This window comes from Labrus bergylta, chromosome 20 (assembly GCF_963930695.1).
Source record: "Labrus bergylta chromosome 20, fLabBer1.1, whole genome shotgun sequence".
In the NCBI taxonomy this organism is placed as follows: Eukaryota; Metazoa; Chordata; class Actinopteri; order Labriformes; family Labridae; genus Labrus; species Labrus bergylta.
In genome coordinates, this window is record NC_089214.1 from 9,199,567 (window position 1) to 9,224,543 (window position 24,977).

The 24,977-nt window shown below is 40.5% G+C and overlaps 1 protein-coding gene across 1 annotated transcript in view; it reads right to left on the reverse strand.

Annotated features, from left to right (window-relative positions):
- The window catches only part of LOC109993120 (sodium channel protein type 3 subunit alpha-like), a 137,657-nt gene that overhangs the window by 23,423 nt on the left and 89,257 nt on the right, over positions 1 to 24,977 (reverse strand). Inside the window, exons 22-24 of the mRNA XM_065948947.1 lie at positions 12,779 to 12,902; positions 2,700 to 2,854; positions 1,881 to 2,054 (exon numbers count right to left, since the gene is read on the reverse strand). Of these exons, the coding sequence (XP_065805019.1) occupies positions 1,881 to 2,054; positions 2,700 to 2,854; positions 12,779 to 12,902 (453 nt within the window). The remainder of the gene's footprint in view (positions 1 to 1,880; positions 2,055 to 2,699; positions 2,855 to 12,778; positions 12,903 to 24,977) is intronic.

Sequence of the window (24,977 nt, forward strand, 5' to 3'; positions counted from 1 at the left end):
ATGCTCCAGGAGCTGTCAGTCAAGAGCCTGTAGAAAAAAGAACAGATTTAACCTTCTAATGTACACAATGATGGTTGCAATTAAGTAAACAGGATGTCCATTATCAAACACAGAGACTATATTCAGTTTGGTAGAGATGCTCGAAATAAATGCAAAAAAATAAATAGATTATTTGTATCAACAAAATAGTTCTGTTGAACATTATTCTACAGTATATTATATTTACCAAGACAACAGGCAAAAACGCAACAAAAACTTAAGTTCAAACAGTAAAGCATTAGAAAAAATATCGGTATTAAGAGAGCTATACCTGTCAATCACAGGTAGCACCTCCCCCCCAAAGCATACTCTGCTTTCTGGTCTATTTGACTCTAAATGGGACCATAATCTACTGAATGAAAATCCCGTTGTGTTGAAGAAGAGATTGAGACCATGAACTCTTAGGGAAAATGTTTAACGAGGGAGTAAATCCACTGAGAACTAGGATTAATTTATCATCAACTTCTACAGAGTTGTACTTCTATTCGCCTCCTGCTGGCCATTAGAAAGAATGCAGATTTAAAGCACTGTTAAAAGCAAGTCAGCTTTTTTCTGTGTTTTTATGCCCTCTAGTGGCAAACAGCAAAAAAAGTAGAGCTTTAAGTAAAGGATGAGTGTTTATTTCATCACTTTCTGTCTCTATCAGTGACACTGTACTGTTTTTTTTGTCTCCGATTATGATAAAACCTCTGTGACTCAACTCGTCTCTTTTTCTCTCTTCAGGCCATAACCGTCAGAATAAAAAAAACGTCACAACACGCAGAGAAATTTATGAAGACAGCAGAGTGGAAATCAGCCAGAGAGAGAGTGAGAGGGGTGGGGGGTGGGCAGTTTCCGTCTCAATGCATGCATATTTATGGTGTGCATCACAAACCGTGTGTGTCACTCTTCCTCTGAATAATCTTGCCCGGGAGAGTGAAAAAGAGAGCGAGAGCGTCCAAATATACACATCTTTGTCTGTGTGTGTGTGTGTGTGTGTGTGTGTGTGTGTGTGTGTGTGTGTGTGTATGTGTGCAAAGGTTAAAAAGCCACTGCTGATCCTTTGGCCCAGGGCTGTTTGGACTTTTTCTCTCTTTGTCTCTTCATGTCTCTCACTCCTCTAACACATACATTCCCAGCCGACATTTTCTTGAAAATCCCTCGCTTAGCTGTTTAGGGTCACTTGTAGTAGCAACCACAACCCATCAGCCGTCCACACAAACGTTTGTGTGTTATCCAATTTTTACACCTCACCTCTCTCTAGAAGGAAGAGTATGTGTGCATGTTTGTGTTGTTTCAACACAAAGTCACACCGCCAAATCTAGGTCTAGCATGCATACTACAGCGTTATATTGTGGATCGGTGTGCAGGGCAGTTGTTGTCTAAACATTGTTGTCTGAATGTGGAACTTTTAAATTTTTTTTTTTTTAAATTCAGTTTTCAGTGGATTGTTTTCATGTAAACGTGGGCGCTAGTTCAAGTCAAGTCATAAGTCGTGACAATCAGGACTCGATGGGGCCTGTACTTGTTAGTTTATGTGAACTTTCCCAGCAACCTCTTCTGATAATATCATGTGCTCTAATCATCATCTTCATCACTTTGGCACCATTCGTAGGATTAAATCACCTGCGTCATCATAATCACCACCAGATGTCACTATTGTTGTCATTATCTCTGTGAAATCAGCCAACATCTCCGTTTACACCTTGATAACTTCAGCACACGCATCAGCTTCATCATCGTCAATAATTCCATAAGTTCATCAAAAGTGTTACCATCACCACTTCAGGCAAACATAAACACAATAATAACAGCCATTAAACAGATCGATGAACCAACAAATCAGCAGATCGATTACTTACATCAACGATGAGGAAGTCGAGCCAGCACCAGTAGTTGGTGAAGTACTTCTTGAAGCCGTATGCGATCCACTTGAGCAACATCTCCAGGATGAAGATATAGGTGAAGATCTTGTCTGCGTACTCCAGCACCACCTTCACCACCTTCCTCTGCTCGATGTAGATGTCCTCAAAGGCCTGGCGGGGGCAGCAGAGAGGGAGAAGGTTATATTCTGGAGCCATCTAGTGGCAGTTGTACATCACTGACATTTACAGTTTTGCATATACTGTATTATGAAATGAGCAAATCTGTTGAATTCTAGTCTTAGAAATTGTCATTCTTAGTTGGCATTCATAGTATGAAATTTGGGACAGGCTGTAATTTGTTCTGTTCCGCCACACCCGAGGCCATTATTATAGCTCCTCTTTTTATTGGTCATCGTCTAGTATTTTTGAAAATACGTTAGCTGTGATCTGAAGAGGTTCAATAAGTTCAGTTGAGTTATTTCAAGACGATATTGCTGTTTGAGATTTTAGGGCCCCCTGCTGGAAACACCCCTGCTTGCATCTTTAAAACCAATTGGGATTGGTGCTTCGTAACCCCTTGTCTTTGGTCAAATATTAAAAAGCAAAGCTCATTAATCAAACTATAATATAGTGAAGTAGAGTAAACCAAAAAAACAAAACTGAACGGCTAACAAAAGTGAAGTGACTGTTGTGAAGACAACCAAACTGAGCTAACTTCAGTAATATAAGTCAGAGTAAATGTAAAAATCTAAAGTAAAGTACAGGAACTAGATGTGTGTGTGTGTGTGTGTGTGTGTGTGTGTGTGTTTGTCTGACCAGCGCTCCAGAGCTGAGCAGGATCATGAAGATGATGAACGACTCGAACCAGCTGTGCTCTACAATCTGGTAGCAGGTCTTCCTCGTCCTCCACCAGAACTGACCGAGACCTGCTGACGTGTCGAAATCGCAGCACTGAAACCTGGCCACGCACACTGTGGGCGAGAGACAGGGACAGCAAAACACAAACAGAGACATTACATGAGTTCAGAGCTTAAAGGGAAACAACACGGGCAAAAAATATCTTAACTTATCATTTTTTACAAAACACTGCCGGGCAACAAGAATCTCTTATTAATAGAATCTTAAGTTTAATATCAGTACTGAAGCAAAAGAAGTGAACCAGGATTTATTGTAAATAACTAAACAAGACGAACCAGTGTGTGTGTCTGAACCACTGCACACACACAAACATGCACGCACAAACACTGATGTCAGATGTCTGCTTTGTTTGCCGCACACAGATGACCTGAAGCATTAAAAGCTCTATCTATGGTTATTGTGTGCGTGTGTGTGCGTGTGTGTGTGTGTGTGTGTGTGTGTGTGTGTGTGTGTGCTCCTCTTGATGTGTGTGCTTGTATGTGTATGTGTTTAGAGGCATGTTTTCTTGCGTAATCTCAAACTCTTTGATGGATGTTAAGATTCTGCCTGCCTACAAGGAACCCCCAAGTGTGAGTGAGAGTGTGTGTGTGTACGTGTGTGTGTGCGTGTGCGTGTGTGTGTGTGTGTGTGTGTGTGTGTGTGTGTGTGTGTGTGTGTGTGTGTGTGTGTGTGTAAAAGTGTGTTTCTTCATGTAATAGATTTATGATGATAGAAAAGGGTTTAAGGAAGAATGCGCGTCGTCAGACTGCTCTTTGGCAGCACCTCCGCCATAGTGAAAGCAGTGAGTAGGCTATTTTATTCTTCTTTTCTCTAGTCCTTGACTAAAACAGCTTAATACGTAAGGGGCTGGTCATCCTGTCCGTGTAAACATGATGTAAAAAAAAAACTCTGACAACAACACAGCCAGCGGAACTCGGGCTTCTCACTCAGTCATACCTCAGAGAGATATTTACAGAGGATACATTTGATTTCTTCTATATTGATTTGTAAAATGACGCACATTCTTCCTTAAATTAAAACCAATATTTAATTTCTGAAGTTTTTGTGAGAAAGAGGACAAAACTATATTTAACTTGAACTTATTAAAATTGTCCTTTATGTTTCTGATAATTTAACAATATCTCACCTCTGTTTGAAATGTGCTGCCTCTCCTTAAAACGTAATACTTTTATTTATAATTCCAGAAAACTACCACATCAGTTTTTATTAGATTTATAAGGTGTGGATCGGAAATTTGAACGAAAACAGTAAAGGGACAGTTTTTTTGAATTATTTTTAAGAAGTGTACTGGTTAAATATCTTCATTACAGTCCTGCATGTCGCTTTAATTTCTCAAAAACAAACATGTTGAAATCTCTCTCTCTCCTGCACTACATTGTCCTCTGAGTGAGTGCTGATAAGGAGAGGATCAGATTCCCCGTCGCTCATCGTTATCAGCCAGTCAGCTCTTAAAGCTCGTCCCTAACGTTTCTGAATTCAATCATTGTGTCTGCAGGGGCGACCGGGACGACGGACCACAACCTGACGTCCGCTCAGGATCAAGAACTTCAGCAGAGTGATCGCTGGAGCGAGTGATGGTGACGTGCCCTCCAGCAAGGCATGATGGTCGCTCAGAAGCTGACAGAGAAGGACGGCCCAGACAAAGACGGGAGGAATCGAGTGTGGGCATGCAGGGAGAGATATCAGCGTCCAGTTTGACATCGCATAGGGTCGACTTGTTGCTGATAAAACACTGATACAATTCACCTCAGATGTTTTCTCAAGACTTGTTTTGGATATTTAGTTTGTCTCCACCGTTCAGACACTAAATAAAACCTTAACTGCTCACAATCGTACTTTGAGAGCCTGTAGTATGCTCACAAGACACAGTCAGAAATATTGTCAATAAAACTCTTCTCCCTACTTGTTTCTTTATGTTCTCTCACATATAAAGGGAGAGATGTGTCGGAGAAGGCAGTTATAGTGTTCTTGTTTGTTCACCTCATCAGTGTTTTAAGGAGAAAAAAAACACCAACGTGACAATAATGAACAGAGTAGATGGTCTTGTTTTGGTTTTGTGGGTCTTTTTTATGACTAGGGAAAGACTCCTCAGCTAGTTTAAGATTTCTAACTTTCAGTGAACTCTCACATTGATTTATATGCTCGGCCACAGAGGGTATTATTCCATATGATTTTTTAAATGTTAAATAAGGCAGATATGAGTTAATAATTAGACTGTGGGAAGCTGAATCATATTCAGGGTAACTTTGTGCTGCTGACGTCTCAGTGAGTTTCCTCTGACAGGCAGGAAAAGAGCGAGCTCTGTCTGAGCTGCTCTTCACTCGGCTGATTGCAGCGTCCGCCTGCTTCTGTAATTAGAGCTTTGATTACCCCGGCTTTCTGTTTCCATGGTTACTAATAGGCTTTTCCCCGGTACGCAGGTTGAGTAATCCAATGAAAACAAGCGAGAGGTAATCCGACACTCAATCAGCCCACTTGGCAGAGTTATTATCAAAGTGCGTGTTTGTGTGTGTGTGTGTATGTGAGGAAACCCCCGGTGCCTGTACTGACGGCGGCTTTAATAAACACTTTTGCTGCAATAAACTGGTATTGAACGCCTCATTACATCACCTGTTGGAGGAGACGACGCCTCCTTCAGTGGCGCTTGCTCTCGGCTGTGAGCAGCATTGATCTGTTATTGATCAGTACTCAGAAGTGCTGTTGAATGATCCCCCGCCAGGTGATTGCATTTAGTGACCTCTAAATGAGCCATTCTCTACACACAGAATATCATGTAAACACACACATTTGTTCTGAACTAAACTTAAAAGAAAAACATCGTGGCAGCAGTTATCCAGATTCTGTAACATATTTCAAAGATGCTGTACACGTATGCATATGTTAACAGCACAGCCTGTACAAAGCCACAAATACCAACTCCAATGCATGTGCTGCCAGAATGAAAAAGAAACCCAAATGCAGTGAGTAGTGGTGTTTTAGAGTTTCAAGGTGAGTGATTGAGGGAGTCACTGAGGATCCTGCTCGAGGACACTGCAGCAGCAAACTCCGTCTGCTGCAGAAGTCACACCTGAGACATTTGATACAAGACAAGTCTCAGCAGGAGACGCTGCTGCTGCTTCTGCAGGCGTAACATGGCACATTGTGAGGCAGAAACACACACGCACACACATGCACACACACACACACACATGCACACGCACACACAAACAAACACACACTCCTGATTCCCTCTTAATCGCGTGACGTGCAGCTTCACAACATTAACCAATGAGTTGGCATTTAGAGGACCAATGGGGCAGCTAATGTAACGCCGGCTGTCAGCACAGATGTGTGTGTGTTTAGTGTGTGTGTGTGTGTGTGTGTGACTTAAATGTTGAAATTTTGAGCACTGAAAATTGTGCATGTGAGGTAATATAAATATATTTTTTGCATGAAGTTCAACACAGTAGACCACAACCTGCTGATTCAAGCCTTACATCACACTGGCTTATCTCAACATGCAGCTGCCTGGTTTGCCAACTATCTATCCAACAGAACACAATGTGTTCAGGTGACTGGAACTACCTCTTCCTTTCTGGACATTACTAAAGGGGTGCCCCAAGGTTCAGTGCTGGGACCTATTTTATTTTCAATCTATATAAACAATCTCTGTAATAACTTGTCAAATGCAATGTATCATTTTTATGCAGACGACACCATTATTTATTGCTGTTCAACCTCACTCACCCAGGCTTTTGAGTTTTTACAAACTGGTTTTAATGTTATCCAGTCTCATTTATATGATCTTAAGTTGGTTTTAAACACAGATAAAACCAAGCTCATGGTTTCCCCTCATACAAAGGTGCTACCACAGAACATTACAAATATTGTAACATCTAAAGGAAAACCTATAGAGCAAGTTTTAAACTACAAGTACTTGGGTTTTATCCTAGATCAGGAGCTTTCATTTAAAGCTCATATCAATAATCTGGTCACTAAACTTCTCATGAAGCTTGGCTTCTTTTTTAGAAATAGAACCTGCTTCTCTCTCAGGGTCAGAAAGAAATTAGTGACAGCGACCTTCTTGCCTATTCTTGATTATGGGGATGTGCTTTTTTTGAGTGCGTCATCCAAATGTCTCAAGTCCTTGGACACTATTTTTTATTCGGCACTGAGATTTGTCACTGGCTGTAGTCGTCTCACCCACCATTGTGAATTGTATTTCAAATCGAACTTGCCTTCTTTGAGTGCACGCACATTGGCTGACCCTAATTTATAAGGCTCTTTCAGGCTTGATTCCTTTATATTTGTGTGCTTTATTGTGGAGGACAAGCAGTCGCTATGCCTTGCGTTCTTGTACTACACTTGTTCTATCTGTTCCTTGGGTAAGGACTGAATTAGGAAAAAGAGCTTTCAGCTTTGCTGCCCCCTCGGCATAGAATACTCTACAGACTGAATTAAAACTACCTGAACTTATTCCACTTGGAGCTTTCCGTTCTATCATGAGGGACAGACAGTGTGAGACCATTGAACAGTGCCTGTGGTTTTTAAATCTTAAATTGTTGTTTTATTGTTGTGTCACAGCTCCCACACTTTCTTTTTATTGAAAACACTGTTTTTAAGCTGTACTGTCACTTAATTGTAACTGTTCTTTTGACATGTGCTGCTGACCTCTTGGCCAGGTCACCCTTGTGAAAGAGATCCTGATCTCAATGGGTTCTTATCTGGTTAAATAAAGGTTAATAATAATTAAAAAACAATATAGACATACTGCATCTGTACAGAAATCTGTGCATTCTTTTCAGCGTCCAGCAGGGGACCAATCCACTGTATGACTGTACAGAAGTCTAAAGTGTTCCTACTTCTTAGCTGATTTATTCTCTTAGGCTACATTTTCTCAATTCATTTTTGGTCTCAATCTCTGGTTTTGGGTCTTTTTCAATTGGAAAATGTTTTGTGTAAACTTCTGCATATTAAACAGAATAATAAAGTTATCAGGCCCTGCTTCAAATATGTCCAGGATTCATTTCTGCAGGATCCACACAAATATGACAGAAAAAGACATTTTTATCTGGATCTTAATTAACACAAAATAAGAGAATTTTCTAAATATTCCTCTAAAGTCAGGGTCAAGTATATTTTGAGCCCCTTCTTCTGGGCTGCATTGTTAATTATATCCTCGGGTCTAAAAGAACCATTGTCTGCTCTGACTGTATCACCTACATAAAGCACTGTTGACCTTCATTCATCTGAAGAGTTTCTTTACGCTGCAGCTCCAACTCGTTAGTGCAGCTCGCTAAGGTTTCCCGTCCGCCCGACCTTTCTTCCTGTGTGATGAATAATTAGCGGCGGGGGAGCGTCGCCATTCAGGCCGACACACACACTCTGTCTTAGTGACAGCCAGAGAGAGCAGCAGGGAGGCACGCTGCTGTTTGTGCTTTGTAATCACAGCATGAAGGGACACACACACACACACACGTGCACACACATGGAGACACATAGAGTCACAGAGACACAATCCTTCACGGACGAAACAGCAGCTTTATGTGGAACAAAAACTATGCATGCAGATAAATCTACAAACTTCAGAAAATGCACACACATACGTAAGTAAAAAATGCACATAGTTAGTATATTGCTAACACAACCTTTTTCTCTTGATTTTCCTCATATTGTTGCTCTATTTGACTATTTTATATAGAAAAAACTACCAACTTCAACATTTAAGATCTGCATGAACATAGAAAGATTTCTGAAGTTGCCAGAACAATGAACATGAGAGTTAAACTTTTTTTCCAGAAACAGGAAAAATCTGATGGTAAATGGAGTTGAGCTTTATAGCACTTTTCTAATCTTCTGACTATTCAAGGGGATTTCACACCGCAGGTCACACCAACCTATTCACACACTGATGCCAAGGGTTGCTATGTAACCCTCAGAAGTAACTAATCCCATCCACACAGTGGGAGAAACATGAGGTTTAGTGTGTTGCCCAAGGACACGTGGCCGCAGGAGCTGGGGATTGAACCTTCAACCTTCTAGTTGAGAGATGACCGACTCTACTGACAGAGCCACAGCGGCCCCAACCAAAGAAGTGTGATGTGCAGTTCCCTTGTAAATCAAATATTCAAACTTTTTAAACGCGACACATATATGGTGAAAACCAGTTTTTGTTTTATTTCTAGATCTTTCTTACTCTGTCTCATTTGTGTCTCACATTGATAGATTACACTTGATGACAGTGCTATGAATCCCAAATAAAGATATTTCTACTGTAGATGCAGATTTATAGAAAGGTCTGACTTCAAGCTTTATCCGGTTTGTCTGCAAGACTACAAGCAAACAACCTTTAAAATGCTTGTTTTTTTAATGGATTTAGTTGGACAGTTTCTGATGTATGAATGACACGCAGATTTGGTTTATTTGCATCTAATGATATCTCGGGATGGACTTCGACTTGCTTTGTGAAGACATTGCTTCGCTGTGGAGAGCACACAATGATGCGTGTAAACGCACGGGCCTGGAGACAGCTTCAACGCAGGCTGGATGCCTGAACATGACAGGTAATCAACAAACGCAACACTGCCATCAATTAAGCTGCTCTTAACTTTATCTACTCCTCTACAACTACCACTGTTTTACTACAACTTCCAAGAGACCGTTCTGTGTCTCTGGAAACACATCCGCACACAGCTGGTGTCTGCCTGCTGTTGTTAGTCAATTTTCTGGCCTACTTCTGCAGCAGCTGGCCGACTGGCAGGAACCTCGGCTCCCACACACACATGATCGCACACAGTGACATGGAGCTGTGTCAGCATACTGGTGCTACTGGTCCAGAGAGAGGGGTCTGTGAGCTGAGTCAGGAGGGAAGCGAGCGGCAACAGCAGCGGTAACAGCAGCAGCACGCAGGACAAAAAAAATCTGTTCTTTGTGCCCAAACTGTGGTTCGAGCAGCAAGGTCAAAGTGGAAAACCATCGACTCAACTTTGATTGTCAATGACTAGTCTGGCTCTTCCATTATAGCCTTCTCCTTTAATTCATGCTTTCAGTTTCACATTGTCTTGCCTTATTGTGCTTCGTCCCCCTTTCTGCGCCTTGACTTCTATTTTTTTCTGACATCTTGTTTGTGTTTCCTGCCCTACTCTAACTCCTCATATACAGTATCTCTCTTCCTATCCCAGACCTGCTGATGACTTAACTGTGGAGCACAGGACGAGTTTTGTTCATGTTTCATCCCTCCACTGTCGCTGCTCCAGAAGTCGATCTGAGTCCAGCTGGTGACAAACGTCTGCCTGCTGCGAAGGACTCTGCTGAATCAGGGAGAAGCGGGCGGCGTGTTGGGACAGTTGCGATGGACGCATCAATCTTCTAAATGAATCAAAGCTAATTTAACATCTGCCGTTTGGCAGCCGCATTCACTCAGTGCACCTCAGAAAACACACCTAGTTCAGGATGTAAAGATAAAATGACTTGAAAATGTATGCAGCCCGTTTATCTGTCCGTTTGTGTTCTGATAGGAAAATGTTTTATTGTTACCTTAATTTGTTATAACTTCATGTTAACACTGGTATTTCCCTTATTTTAATGATCAGGTGTCTTGGGGAGAGAAATCCAGGTGAAAATCTGTATAGGGTCTGAGTGTATTCAAGTTAAAGTTGGTTTAAAATACATGTGCATCTGTATGTGTGCTCGTCCTCCTTGGAGTCTTACTGGTGTCGTCATTGCAGCTGGGGATGCTTTTTCTGTGTTTGTTCTTTGGAGTGGGTTTTCCACCTGGCTGGCCTAATTCTGTCCCAGGATTTTTTTCGTTTTACCTCAAGTTACCTCTGAAAGTCATATGGGCAATAACAATGGAAAACATGTTACAAATAGTTTAAAAGAACACCTCCTTCTCACTGAACTGCGAAGTAAGCATTCTCTTCTTACGCAAACATACAAATCAGTTCCTTCTCTCTCTGGACCACCTCTTATTTTTCTCTGTAAAATGGCTATGCTGTACTGTGATGGGTCTAAAATAATTTCTGTGCACCAGGGAAGAAGTCATGAGTCAAAAAGAAAACAAAGTGTTTGCATTTCACCTGGGCCTAGTCAGAACGAACACATAAATCTCTTTATGAAAGTATTGGGGCAAGAGGGTGGTGGGATTGGCTCATGAAACCATAATGTTACTCAACCTGTTCAGCTACTGTTAAACTGAGAAAAACATGGACAACTAAATTCCATCATCACAAAAATAATTACTAGCAGATTAATAGACATGTTAATTGAAGATTGATCCGAAGGCAACTGCACTTGGATGACGATCTTAGAGATGTTCCACCTCTCCTCTGAAAGGCTTCTTCGGTTACAAACTAACTGTTGGATGGAGCTAGAAGTAAAAAGCCTTTGTGGATCATTAGCATGCTAATGATCAAGGATGGTCACAGGGGAGTTGTTAGCTGAGTCGCTGACATAGCTTTGCCTAAAGTCGTTAACAACCCCGGCATGTGAGCCAAGGTGGGAATGGAACTTCACCTCTTTTGAAAGCGAATTTAAATATCATTGTAGGTTGGTGATAGATGGTGTCTCAGACCACCACCTCTGTAAGGGATGCTTTCTCAACCTTGTTATAGATGACTTCTTCAACACCCGTTTCAAACCAATGGTCTTCCCTTGCCAGGATGTGCACATCCTGCATTTATTGCAGCTAACAACTCCCATGTGACCTTCCTTAATCATTAGCATGCTAACAATCCACAGAGGCTTATATTTCTAGTGCCGTCATCAAGCTTTGATTTATGCAACAAAAAGAAAACAAATGGGCAACTTATTGTTGACTGATTGTCATGAACAAATAACTTGCTAGTTAGAGAAATAAAATAATTTAAAGAAATCACGAGACTTGTTTTCCAGTAGTACTCCTCTTCTTTGGATCTGCTCATACTTACACCTGTATTACGCTGGATGAACTTTACAACTTTCTAGCACAGTTTTTGACAAGTTTATTTGAGCAAACTTCAAACAAGCAGTGCTGTAGCTGTTGGGCGATACGTACATGTACAGCTTCATGTCATCTGCATAGCGACTAATAAAAATGTTGGTTTTCGACATAATAAGATAATACGTCACAGGTCATATCAGCTCTCCTGGGATTTTGTTGGCTGTTGGTAAGCAAATAGTGTTCCCCAAGCCTTTTCTCCCCTACAGTATGTCTCTGTATCACGGTCATGTTAGCTGTGCAAATTTGGATCTAAGACAAATCTCTGTGCACCAGGGAGAAAGCGGCTGAGTCAGGAAACAAACAAGGTGTTTGCATTTCACCTGGGTTAGTCATGACAATATCATAAATCTCATTATGAAAGTATTAGGTCAAGAAAGTGGTAGAATCAGCACATGGTTAGTGGAACTTGTGAAATAGAATGGTTACAATATCTTAAAGACCCTGATTTCAACGTCTATAGCGACTTAACTTATCGTCAAAAGAGAGGTCGTGAATTAGTGTCGGTATTTGATGAGTCTCAGTGTTAAATGCTCAACTTTGATGTATTACAGACTGTTTCATGTGGGGAGCTGTTGGTTAAGATGCAATTTCATGTAACTTGTTTGTATCAGGGGGGCTTATGAAGCTGTGTCTTAAACATAAAACCTCAAAAATCCATCTTTGTATAAAATGTAAGATATATATCTAAATTAATGGAAATGCCTCTTCCAAGGCCCCAACATCCATGGTTCTTCCAGACCCACTCAACATTGGTCAAGAGTTGTGCAAACTGCACTGCTGCCGTGAGTTTGTGTGTGCGTCTGTGTCCTTACTTAGGAAGATTGCGATGAAGATTGGCCCGCACACAAAATTGTCACCTGAAGAAGACCTCTGATCAAAACGTTGTGATTGTGATGAATTCAAACTTTTTGTGGTATCTGAGCAAATGTGCGGGCCTAACTTCTTCGTCAGTCTGCTGTTTTTGTGCTGCCCTGGTGATGTGCTTATAACTACTTCCTTTTTCTGTGTGCTCGCTTACCATCAGGAAAGCAGTTTTCGGGGTCCATTGCCTCTTCAGCCATCTCTGAGTACTCATCCTCTTCCTCCCCAGGCTTTCTCAGGTCCACAGTGCTGCCCTCTGATAGGCTGATATCGTCTTTCTGCTGAACAAAAGAGCAGGAAACAGCCAATAAGAACCATCACCCTGCATTGACTGATTAAAGGCGTCCAAGGAGAAGTGATAAAAAACACTTCCAAGAATCTTTAACTAAACAGATCTAGAAACCCCCCAACAGCTTATCCTCTTGAACCCATTGGTCTAAACATTCTACCCTCTATGTTATGAAATCAAAATGTTTATTTAATCCTACTTGATGGATAGGTTTCATTTCACATTTTCCTTTTTGTGTATCCCTCCAAAAAATATCAAAACCAACAATTTGTTAGTCGAGGTCACTCATGCTCTACTTCCGATATGTATACAAATAAGGACTGATCCTTCTCTCCATACTCTGCGTTAATTTCACACGTATTTCTGCACGTTTTCCAGAAGCCTACAGACATGGAGCAAATGTTACAATACAACCAGAAATCTGGGGTAAGTGTTGAGCATTGTAGCCAACAGTTCAAGCCAGACCAACTAAACACATAAAGGAGAATACTTTGGAAAATGGTGGAATTTTTGAGCAAAGTTTGTTTTGTAGTGGATGCATTTTTTATCATGTATGCCAAGTTAGTGACGGTTTTATCCTTTAAAACACACAAATATATTTTCATTTGTAAAGGAAACATAAATGAACCCAATGCGGACATGTATCTGTACATTTTATTTACTCTGTTTTCCCATGAAAACAATTAATTTCTGAGTGTTTTTCTCCAAATCTCGACTTTTTGTCATCTTTGAGTCTTAATAATTCTGATTCTGTAGCTTCTGACTCTGTAACTTCAGACATATTACACAAGGGTTTTTTTCTCAAATAAACAGAAACAAATGTGATAACTAGAAATAAATAGAGATTTAATATGTAGTCTCACAGGATAATCTTAAAAATTATCAACTATTTAGGCCACCGATATGTCTTAATACTTACTGGAAAATAATTGAGTTGATACATACGTTTAGAAAATGTATGGTTAAAGGCTTTATATACTTTATATATTTTTTTGATCCAGCAGATGTCACCCTTGAGCACCAGCATGAAACCAAAACAACTCACGCTGCATTGTTGTGTTAGCATGCTAGCGATCTTTATTATGCTGGTATCTTCGCACTGCATGTAAATATACAATCACATATTAAGCCTTTAAGGATAAAGTTATAAATTACAATTGTTTTAGAGTGTAGTAACAGTTTCAGCTCACGTGTAGCTCCAGGTATGGGGTGAATAAAGTGTGTTTGTGTGATCATCAGCATCATTTTGTGTCAGTCAGGGCTGAATGAGTCAGATTGATGTTACATAACCAGCAGGAATTCTGGCTGACAAAACAGCGAGGCTTCACCTTCAAACCTCCCTCCCACAGCCAGGAAATCTGCCGTCTGTTCACTTTGACTCGGAGATCTGGACAAAACTACACGTCAGGAAATCCCCCCTCATTCCCCCCAGCCTAGCAGACTTCAAACATCCCTGTTTGCTAAGCATCATGGGAGTTTAACTTTACAAAGGGACGGGGGAGATGGAGGGATGGGAGGTAGGTTTTTCTGCTGAGAGCTGTGGAGGAAAATTTGGCAAGTTTTGTTAAATGTCTCGACAAAGGCACAGCAGGGGTGAGTGTGTGAGTGTGTGTTTGTATGTGTGTGTGTGCAAGCGTGTGTGCATGCATGTGTGTGTGTGTGTGTGTGTGTGTGAGTGTGTGGCACTGAACAAGTGTGAGTGCGTGGACAGGTGAACTAACTACCTGAGTCAACAGCTAACTCATGAATACACTCAGACTCTGGGAACAGAGAGCGGCCGCCATGACGAATGCCAGCCTTGGACACTATAACACACACACACACACGCAAAGGTGAAGCCAATGGACATGAATACACACCTAATCTCTGACACACTTGCACGTGAAAAAGGATCCACACAAAATCTGGCTAATGTCACACTGACACTCACACACACACACACACACACACACACACACACACACACACACACACACACACACACACACAGACACACACACACACACACATAAAAACACACACAGCAGCCTTGGACAGAAACCTCCTGACAGCTGACGTCCATAATGAGGAGTTTAAATGTATTTCTATTCACACTCTACTAAACAGGTTTTTGTCCTTTTTAGTAATAAATCACATGTAATCAGATTACTTTGCTCACACAATTAATTAATTTTTAATAAGTTTTATCACTTTTTTTTAACATTATTTCTATCAGAAGGAATTATTATGAAGAATTTAGACATCACTCGAGTAACAGTTCAGCCGCAACAAGGGGGAAAAACCCACGATGAAATTGGGAAAATGTACCTCAAAACTACCAAAATTATCTGCAATCAGGCATGTAACTTGCCATTTAATTAAAACAATTAAGTAAAAAGAATTACAATCAGAGGAGCCACAGGAATCTTGAATTTATAAAGCAGCATCCTGCAGTGTTGGAAAATGAAGCCAATTCAGTCAATTCAAGTGCAAAAAAAAAGAAGAAATCTGCAGTTCCTTAAGTGTCCACTTGAGGCTGTCTCAAAAAGCAGAATAGTCCCCATTAGGTCCCATAAGGAAGTGTCTATTTTTACAGCAGAAATAAACACGTGTACATCCTGGTTTAAAAAGAGAATTTAATGCAGATTTTTTACTTCCTAGTTGAAAAATTTTAGAAATTTGGTTCGCAATTTCTCATGGTGGTTTATTCTGAGGCGAGACAAGTTGAGAAAAATTGTCTTAAAGTATGACTACATCTCAAAAATAACTGAATACTTCCTCTTGTTCCTCAGGCTGGTCTTCTTATATCCCCCTTCAAAACCACATATAGGCTAACCGGAGCCAAGAGTTTTGTTCTTAGATTTGTTGAATGTGACCTGACACTCCGTCCTATGGAAATGATGTAGGTAGTGCTCTGGCAATTATTATTTTTTTCATTATAGATCATTAACAACAGGATGATACAAACAACTATCTCCTGCAGTCGCCTGTTTATCCCTCCTCTGTGTAAGTGTGTTCTTTGGATACTTAATACATTATTAAAGACGATCAGAGTGAAGAACTCACTTACACTCTTAATGGAGCTGTAAATTCCTTTAATCCACTTTCACTCTGCTTTTGGCTCCTTGTTCCTTCTCCCTCCAAACAGACAGACTGAGTGAACAGCTGAAGCTAAACACTGACAGTGTAAACTGCAGCGTACATTCACTTGTTTGTCTCGGGTACATCAGTCTGCAGCCGCTCGGTGACAGCACACATTTCATTCACTCATTGTTAAAGTGAAGCATGTAACATTGTTTGTCTTCACTAGGCGGGAGGAATGGCATGTTCGCTTCTAACGAGGACCAACTCGGCACGCTTTGTCTCTGCAGACGGACGTTTCGTGCCAACAAAAGCAGAATCAAGACATATTTTATCTTTAACACAGACAGAAGATAGAAGGCAGAGGAAAGAAAATGAAACAAGACAGAAAACTACAGAGATGGATAAATGCAGATATGCAGAGTTGCCCAGAATGAGCACAAACTCTAAACCAGATTACATTAAATAGGCAAAGATGTACTTTTATTATACTTGATTATATTTTTTTAGCAGGTCTATGTCATGACTTTCATGCTGAACTTTAACAACACAGCATTCATACCAACACTTGCTATCTTGCTCGTAAAAATGTTATAGAGTCCTAACATAGTCTTCCAAATAGAAAGTTATGCAGAACGTATTGCACATGTTGCAGAACTATTGGTCAGTTATTTATTTATTTAAAACCTTACATTATGATTAGCATTACATTTTGAGGTCCTTTATTTGCAGCAAGACGTTCTTCTATTTTACCAACTTTCTTATTCAGCAATTTGCCGGTCTGTCAAATAACACAGCAGAGTCCACCGCACAGACTGTGGCTCTAAAGATCACCTGTTGCTGAGGGAGTTTTGGCTTCACTTTTGTACAATGAGAAGAGGTGGAGATGCCTTGTCCATCTTTATTTACTGTCAATGGTGTTGCGTACTCCAACCAAAACGTGAACAAAGGCTGTATCGGTTTGGTGGATGACTTGACCGCACTGACAGGTATTAAGAATTACTTTATAGGAATAGTCACTCTTAAAGCTGTAAATACCGAATTCCCCGTAAAGTGCGAATGTTTCACAGCAGCAACAGATTGCTAGTAGTTTCTTTGTATTTCATTATGGCATATTGTCTTTTGATATCTCTTTAAATAATACATATCTTATTTTTGAGTCCTTAAAGAATCAAGATTATATGATGTTTATGTTACCCCCCCTATTGTGTTCCATTTTAGAGGTAAAAATGTGCACACATACCTCATGTCAACCCTGAATGAGTCAGTGAACCACTTGAGTTGAAAAAGTCTGGTGACTCCCCTGTTTGCATGACACAATAGTTTGTTTAGTTGTAGACTTTATTGTTTAAATTTCTTCAGTGATGTAACTTTAACTCTACAGGCTGCAGCTTGTGTAACAGGAGGAGGGAGCAGAAAGATGAGGGCTGTTTTGATGTCGACTGTTTCACAGCAGACAGGAGAAATCAAAGCAGAGCTCGGTCTCCCTCCACCTCTCTCTGCAGACACATGTACACCTGTTAGCTGGGTGCTGAACTCTGCAGGAGTCAGAGGCCACCAGATAGAGACTGAGGGGGCGAGAGGAGCGGCGGGGGTCACTGTCGGTTTTACAAGCTGCCATTTCAGGGCAGCAGACACACCAAACAAACTAACACACACACACACACACACACACACACACACACACACAGACACACACACACACACACACACACACACACACACACACACACACACACACACACAAACACACATACACACACACATAGGCACACAGCTGCAGCAGAGAGGGTACACCTGGAGGAAAACAAAGACACAAATGCTCAGGTGTTTAGAGGTGGGCAATGTGGCTGCTTTAAACTTTTAAGAGTTTGGGGGCTGAAGTCACACACACACACACACACACACACACACACACACACACACACACATTTACATATTTATGCAACCAGAAGCCAGGCGTCAACACATTTGGAAAACGTTTAACTCCTTTAAGATGAAATAGAACGTTCTGTAATATTTTGGCAGATATAGCAAAAAGCTAACAATAACCTGGACGTAATTATAACTCGCAATACGCTAAAAAATACTGATATAAATATGGACGTACAGACACGGAGGAGGAGAATGAAGATTTTAAGGTTGAGAAAATGTCTCGTTTCAAAGCTGTACAAAAATGACAAGAAACTGAAGAAGCACACAAATAACACCGCCAACATGATGCAGCTGGTAATACAGCGCCATTCTGCGAAGCTTGACACACCAAAAACGAAAGAGCCACAGAAATGAGCATGTGCAGCTGTGTTTTAAGGATCTGTGCTGATGTGTAACACATTAGAGCCAGCCTCCATGAGCCAAGTTTTCAAAAATCTGAATGAGAACTTAAATTAGGTGATGAACAGCTTGCCTGTGCTTCAATGCCAGACACACGAGCTTAAAACTGTTTATTTAAGGAGATTTTTATCATTTGTGCTTTACATCTTTTTATTTGATTTGGGATTTGTTTTAAAATCTTAGGGTTAGTTTTTTGTAAGTTAGTATCAGTGTCACTTCAGTACAATTAGGAAAAAGGATAGTTTGCATATTTATTCACATAGAATGTAAATGCTATATCTATGCATCATGTTTTATTTAATTTCTTGGTCAAAATTAGAAAATTCAAAAAAGAAATCATGATTAAAATCACATTGTGACCCCTTTACGTGATACAATTTGTGTTAGTGTTCCCTCAACACGAATGCTAACGATGTGCTTTAAAGCAACAGTGTGCACATTTATTCATTGCACATTCATTTATCTTCTCTCTTGTTATCTCTTGTTTTAGTTTGTTACATCTTTTTTTGCTATCTCCCTCCCCCTCTCGGTATCTCTCGCCCCATCTCTCCTCTCCTGCAGGTCTGTTGTGTGTAATTTATTTTCTGTACACAAACATCTCACTGCAAATAGAAGCTGTTAAGCTGCTGCAGCACTCTGTTTTAATAGACCCCGTCTTTGGTTATGTAATGATTAAATAGCTGACCTGCGCTTTAATGGCATCATAAATCACTGAACCTGGTTTTACCGTCTCATAAAGCCTGAATCGGCTGCTGGAGGTGGACACGGTCAACATTCACGGTCAAAGGTCTGACTCAAGTGTTTACAGTGTCAGCTGTTTAAGTTGCCCTTTGTGTTTTCATGCTCTGACTGCTCTGCTCGGTGTACACAGAACAATCTCACAATCTCAAAATATCTATGAAAGGAAGTGCTGGCTGGAGGTCGTTCTTTTTTTCGCCAACAACGGGCTACAATGAAGCCGAAAAAAGTTTGCACATTGTTGCCCCCAGAGGCTAGATGGTAGCCAATGGTGGCCGATGGTTGCCAATGATAGAAAACATGAACCCCTTTTAAATCTTAAGGAAAATTAGCAGACTCCAGCAGTATCAATGTTGATGAAAAGAAGGGCACCAGCTCAATAATAATACATTTTCTCCAACAAAAAGTCTCTCTACATTTTTCCATGTAAAGGTCAATCTGTAGGATTCTTCTCGTCTAAACACCAAAGAGTGCCGTAATTACACTTTCACTTTTTCTTTTACTGGAAAGAGATCCTGGAGAACATGTTACCTCTTTTTGTTTTCTCCAGTGGAAGATGATCTTAAGAGCACTAAAACGTGTTTTCTACATTTAATTTCCCAACTGGATGGTACGTTTCACGTTATACACTGAAAAAGCACGCTTAGGTCCACTTTCTGTTTTCTCCACTAAACAGGAACATATGAGAATGTATAGTAACATATGAACAGACATCTTTGCAGCATTTTAGACTGGCCTGGTATTTTCTGAGACAAATCTCTGCAGAGCACTTTGAATGTAAAAGTCCTCACTTTGGATGATGACGCAGGAGAGACAGGCACGTAAAGAAAGCGGAGTAGGCTATAAATAACCACCAGACTAGTGTTAATTTGTCACTAAGATGAGGGTTTAGTCCTGCTCAAAAGAAAAACAAACAGATATCCCTGACCTGCAACCTGAGAAGTTTCTGGCAGGCGGTATTAAAACCACCATCTCCCTCCACCACTTTCTCTACCTCACTGTCCAACTCTTCTGCTCTCTTTTCCTCTTTGGACTTCTTTAAACTTTTATATCTTTCAGAAAGGAGTGTAAGAGAAAACTTGGACTAGTTTTAAAAATTATACTGCGCCAAGTTATCAAGCTCTTTTTATAGTTACAGAGGACGTGTGTCAGAAAAAGTCAGAAAGGTCAATATAAAGTCATTTAAAGTGACAGTCTGGTATTTTTGAAGTGAGGTTGTATGATGTACTTCAATAGAGTAGTCTAGCCAAAGGAGATGCAGGTCAATGAGGCCCTTTAAAAGAACAGCCGGAGTGCCAGCACAGAAACTAGACTATACTGCTCTGCAGACAGGACTGTCTCCCCAAATAATTTAGATGATTTTAAGAAAAAGTGAGCCAAAGCACAACTTTGGGGTAAATGTGCACTACATTGAAAAATTCTAACTGTTTACTTTTCCACTAGCTAGCCACTTTTCTTCAGCACTACTAAGCTGTAGGTGGTGGAACACATTTTTAGTACGCCAAAGTCGTGCTTAAACAAAGTAGCTTGCTAAGGTCCAAGTAGAACAGTCCTGCCAAATTCATTGAAGCTGCACTGGAGTCAAAGAGGACGATCAAAGACTAAATAATTCATCGATCAGCTGTAAAAAATAATCAGAAGCTTTACGGATGAAAAACAACAACACAGCCTTAAAGTAGACCCTTCATTTGCCAGTTACAAAAGTCATGCCCAGAGTTTAAAGCCTTGCTTTGCGAGTTAACATGGATATTACAATGTAAGAAGTTTAACTATGAAAATGCTTTTTGGGAGAGGGTGATCTATTATTCTTAACTCGAACTATTTAGAAAAAGATACAAATTTGAACAAAATAACGCATGAAAAGAGCTTCATGATAGCCTTGCAAAAATTGCGCCTTTGTTTATTTATTGAACTTTGCCTGTGTTGATTCTTCTTCAGTTTGAGGTTGGTGAGGTTCATCTATGATGACACTGTAGCTGTGTGAGTAACACGGACCATTTTAAACACATAAGACAGGAAGGTCAAATGCATGGTGTTGGCCTTGGCATGTATTCACAGCGGCATGATGAGCAAAGAAGGGGGTGGGGTGGATGGGGGGGGGCTTGTCAAAGTGGGGTCATTCACAGTCAAGAAGTAATGCAACAAATACAAAATGCCTTAATTTCCTTCATGGCCAAATATTGTTAGATGTTTCAGCAGTTAACTTCCCCAAAATGCAAAAAACTACCCAAATGACAATGAAAACGTGGACATAGTTGAACTAGCAGCAACAGGGTGTGACTCAAGAAAGTTCTGAGACACAGGGGTCGTCTCCAAGTAATAAAAGTCATGTCGAAGTCATATCTGAGTCACTGCGATCATGTTAGTCCTAAAGGTTATCACCAAGTTATCTGAGGTCGGAGTCATGGAAACATGGTATTAGTGAAGCTGCAGACTCAGCTCGACCTCGACTAGAAAGACAGAGAGAGACCGAGCTGTACTTGAACCAAGATGCTGACTGAGACAACAGAGACGTCTCTTGAGGCGATCGAAGGAAATGTGCAATGAAAGAAGGACATTTCACATTTTTTTATCACATCTTCTCTCAACTCTCCTTTTTTTTTTTATCAACCAGCTTTGAAAATATCAAATAATTTTCTCAATACAACTTCTATCAGCTCATCATATGGTATAATTTATTTAATAATCTGAAAATAAAATGTTATGTGTCCCCTTAATATAGTCCTAAAAGAACTTTTAAGCTGGTAATGAAACAGAGGGGCCCTCAGCTCAGGCCCCTGCAGACTTGAGCGGTGCAGCCCGTGTATCGTTGTTGGTGTGCATAATGCTGTCCCTGTGGTAAGTTGATTTTTAATGAGCCCCGCTAAAATACTTCAAAATAAGTTTGTAATAAGTTTTCATGATCAACAGCGTGCTGGAGCCAATAGTGAAAGTTTATGCCTGGTTCATCACACAACGCACGAGAGAGTACATACCATGCTGCACCTTTAAAAAGTCTATTGATTTGACTCTTTTATTTGACTTTACACCTTTAATATATACTATTGTTCTTATAATTTACGTGTTTTTACTATTTGATGGCTCTTATTATTTAGCTTGAGCCGATCTTTTGGACAGCTGGTTTGAATTTTTTCCCTTGCTCCTTCACTGTCTTGTAAAGCATTTTGAGCTTCTCTCCCTGTTTGAAAAGATCCTTAAGATAAATGCATTTTTTAAATCAAAAGAGTGAGGGTTGTTATTCTTTTGTCCAGGCTACTGTCTAGGAGGTTGAGGTTTTTTTTTTTTTTTTTTTTTACTTGTGATGTCAGAGTTCTGTCCAAAGTCTGTGTAAGGAAATATGATGACTTGAGGTAAAGTGAGAAAATCAGAGGGAGTGTCGATGTTAAAACATGAAGAATACGATTGATAGGGAAGAAACAAAACACGGGTCAACACAGAGCTGATCCTCTCTTTCGTTTTCTATGTTCAACGTTCAACTCAATTAAGAGCAGAGGAAATAAAGTAAGTGTGATGTTTTAGAGGGAGAGACACAAAACAGCCTGGCTGCATCACACACACACACACACACACACACACACACACACACACACACACACACACACACACACACACACACACACACACACACACACACACACACACACACACACACACACACCGCGGTACACAAATACACATGCACACAAACTCACACACAACTACACACACCCTGGAAACAGAGCTTGACGCTAAAGAGTTGTGAAAGCAGTGATGCTCTCTGACTCCCCCTCTCTGTCTCGCTCTCTCTTCCTGTGTCCTGACCCCCCAATCTCGCCGTCTATCTCTCTTTCTCTCTCAAACACACACACAAAACTCACACACAAACGCACGCGCGCACACACACACACACACACACACACACACACACACACACACACACACACACACACACACACACACACACTCTCTCTCACTCCACAACAGCCGTTTTGGGGAAAAAAATATGCTCCAGAGTTTTGTTCTATTTACGCTGCCCTTTCACATCAGGTCAATGTGTGAATCTGTGTGTGTGCGTGTGTGTGTGTGTGTGTGTGTGTGTGTGTATGTGTGTCTGTGTGTGTGTTTGTTTGTGTGTGCTGTGCAACTCTCATTGCATTTGCATGTATCACCTCATGGCTAACCGGCTCCTGCAGCATGCAAACGCAGAGAGAGAGACTGAAGCTAGAACTGAGCAGAATAGATCCGCCTGTTTGTTCCACTCTACACCTGCTCCATAATGTGTTGTTGGATTTTTTAAAAACATTTGTTATGCACTATTGCTTACATTTATCAGTTAATATAAAGAAGAATATATAAACAGAAAAAAGCACGAGTGTTTCTGTCTTTATGGGATTTTAAACTTTACCTGTACATCAGAGATAAAAATGACGATGATGATGATGATGGAGTCATTAATAATTTTTCCGAGTCTGATCAGACGGGATAACTTTTGTAAGCTTGTTCACCATTTCAGATGCAATAAAATGCCCCTTCCATCTTATTGTTGATCGTTTTGCATTACACTTAATATTAATATATAATACATAATATTGACCGGAGACGTGGTAAAACTAGGAGAAATATCGGAGATGCTTCTGAAAAATGGAGAGAGCTTTGAGGCAACAAAGGTTCCAAGACCGATGCAGAAGTGACTAAACACTGAGACTCCTGAGTGTGCATGGAGTCTATGGAGGAGGGGGCGGGGATAGACAGCTCTCTCCAATGTTTTGAATTTGAACTGCAGTACACATTTTAAAAACTAGGTGTCAGGGTTACATGTTGCTCCTATAAAATACAGCCAAGATTGTGAAGTATAAAATAAGTTTATACGTAACTGAAAATTTTCCCAAATATTATAAAACGATAAATAATTAGTGTTTGAAAATATGTAATTAATTATCTTCCTCTCAGAACACTTTGGAGTTTATCTTGTGACACGTTTTGGGGTCCAGACCCAGAGGTTTGGAGACACTGTGATAGATGGGGCATGAAGAGAGGGAGGAAGAGAGAGAGAGAGAGAGAGAGAGAGAGAGAGAGAGAGAGAGAGAACAGGTGCACAACATGATTAAAGAGGAGGGGTGATGATGAACTGAGTCAGCACAGGTGTGTACGCACACACACACACACACGCACACACATTCACACAAACTCACTAACACACAACACAGCATGACACAAATCTGTCATTTCATGTTAGATACAAAGAGAGGAAACTGGAGACTACTAAACATCTCCTCGTTTTCGCCTCAGTACACAACATACAAAACACTCACACGCTTGCGCACACGCGCACACACATACGCACACATACAATTTTTAGCTTTTTTAGCTCAAGAATGTATCAAACTCTGACAAATTTAACAGAACCATTACAAGAGATATGCACAAACCAACACAAACGGGCACCATACGTCATATGAGGAAATGTAGCGAGACAGAAGGCACACACACACACATACACACAAATAGAAAAAGAAACATCATAACACACACACACACACACACACACACACACACACACCTACTAATATACACCCTTTTAGCACAAACACATCACATACACAGCTTTGCAAAGTGAGAAAAATGGAGACCATAATGCCCTGCCTGAGGCCTCCAATTCTTTCTGAGGGACCCTCTTATTGTGAGTGTGTGTGTGAGTGTGTGTGTGTGTGTGTGTGTGTGTGTGTGTGTGTGTGTGTGTGTGTGTGTGTGTGTGTGTGTGTGCGCGTGCGTGCGTGCGTGTAGTATGAATTGAGCCATTACAGAGACGACAGAGATGCAATTTTATTATTTTCTTCAGTGTTTCTGCACAAGTTCGATGTCAATAATTATTCAACTCTACTCCAAATGGATGCATTCAGGGAAGTTCAGAAATCTAATCAAATTAAACCAACAACCATAAGGTGAATAACATATT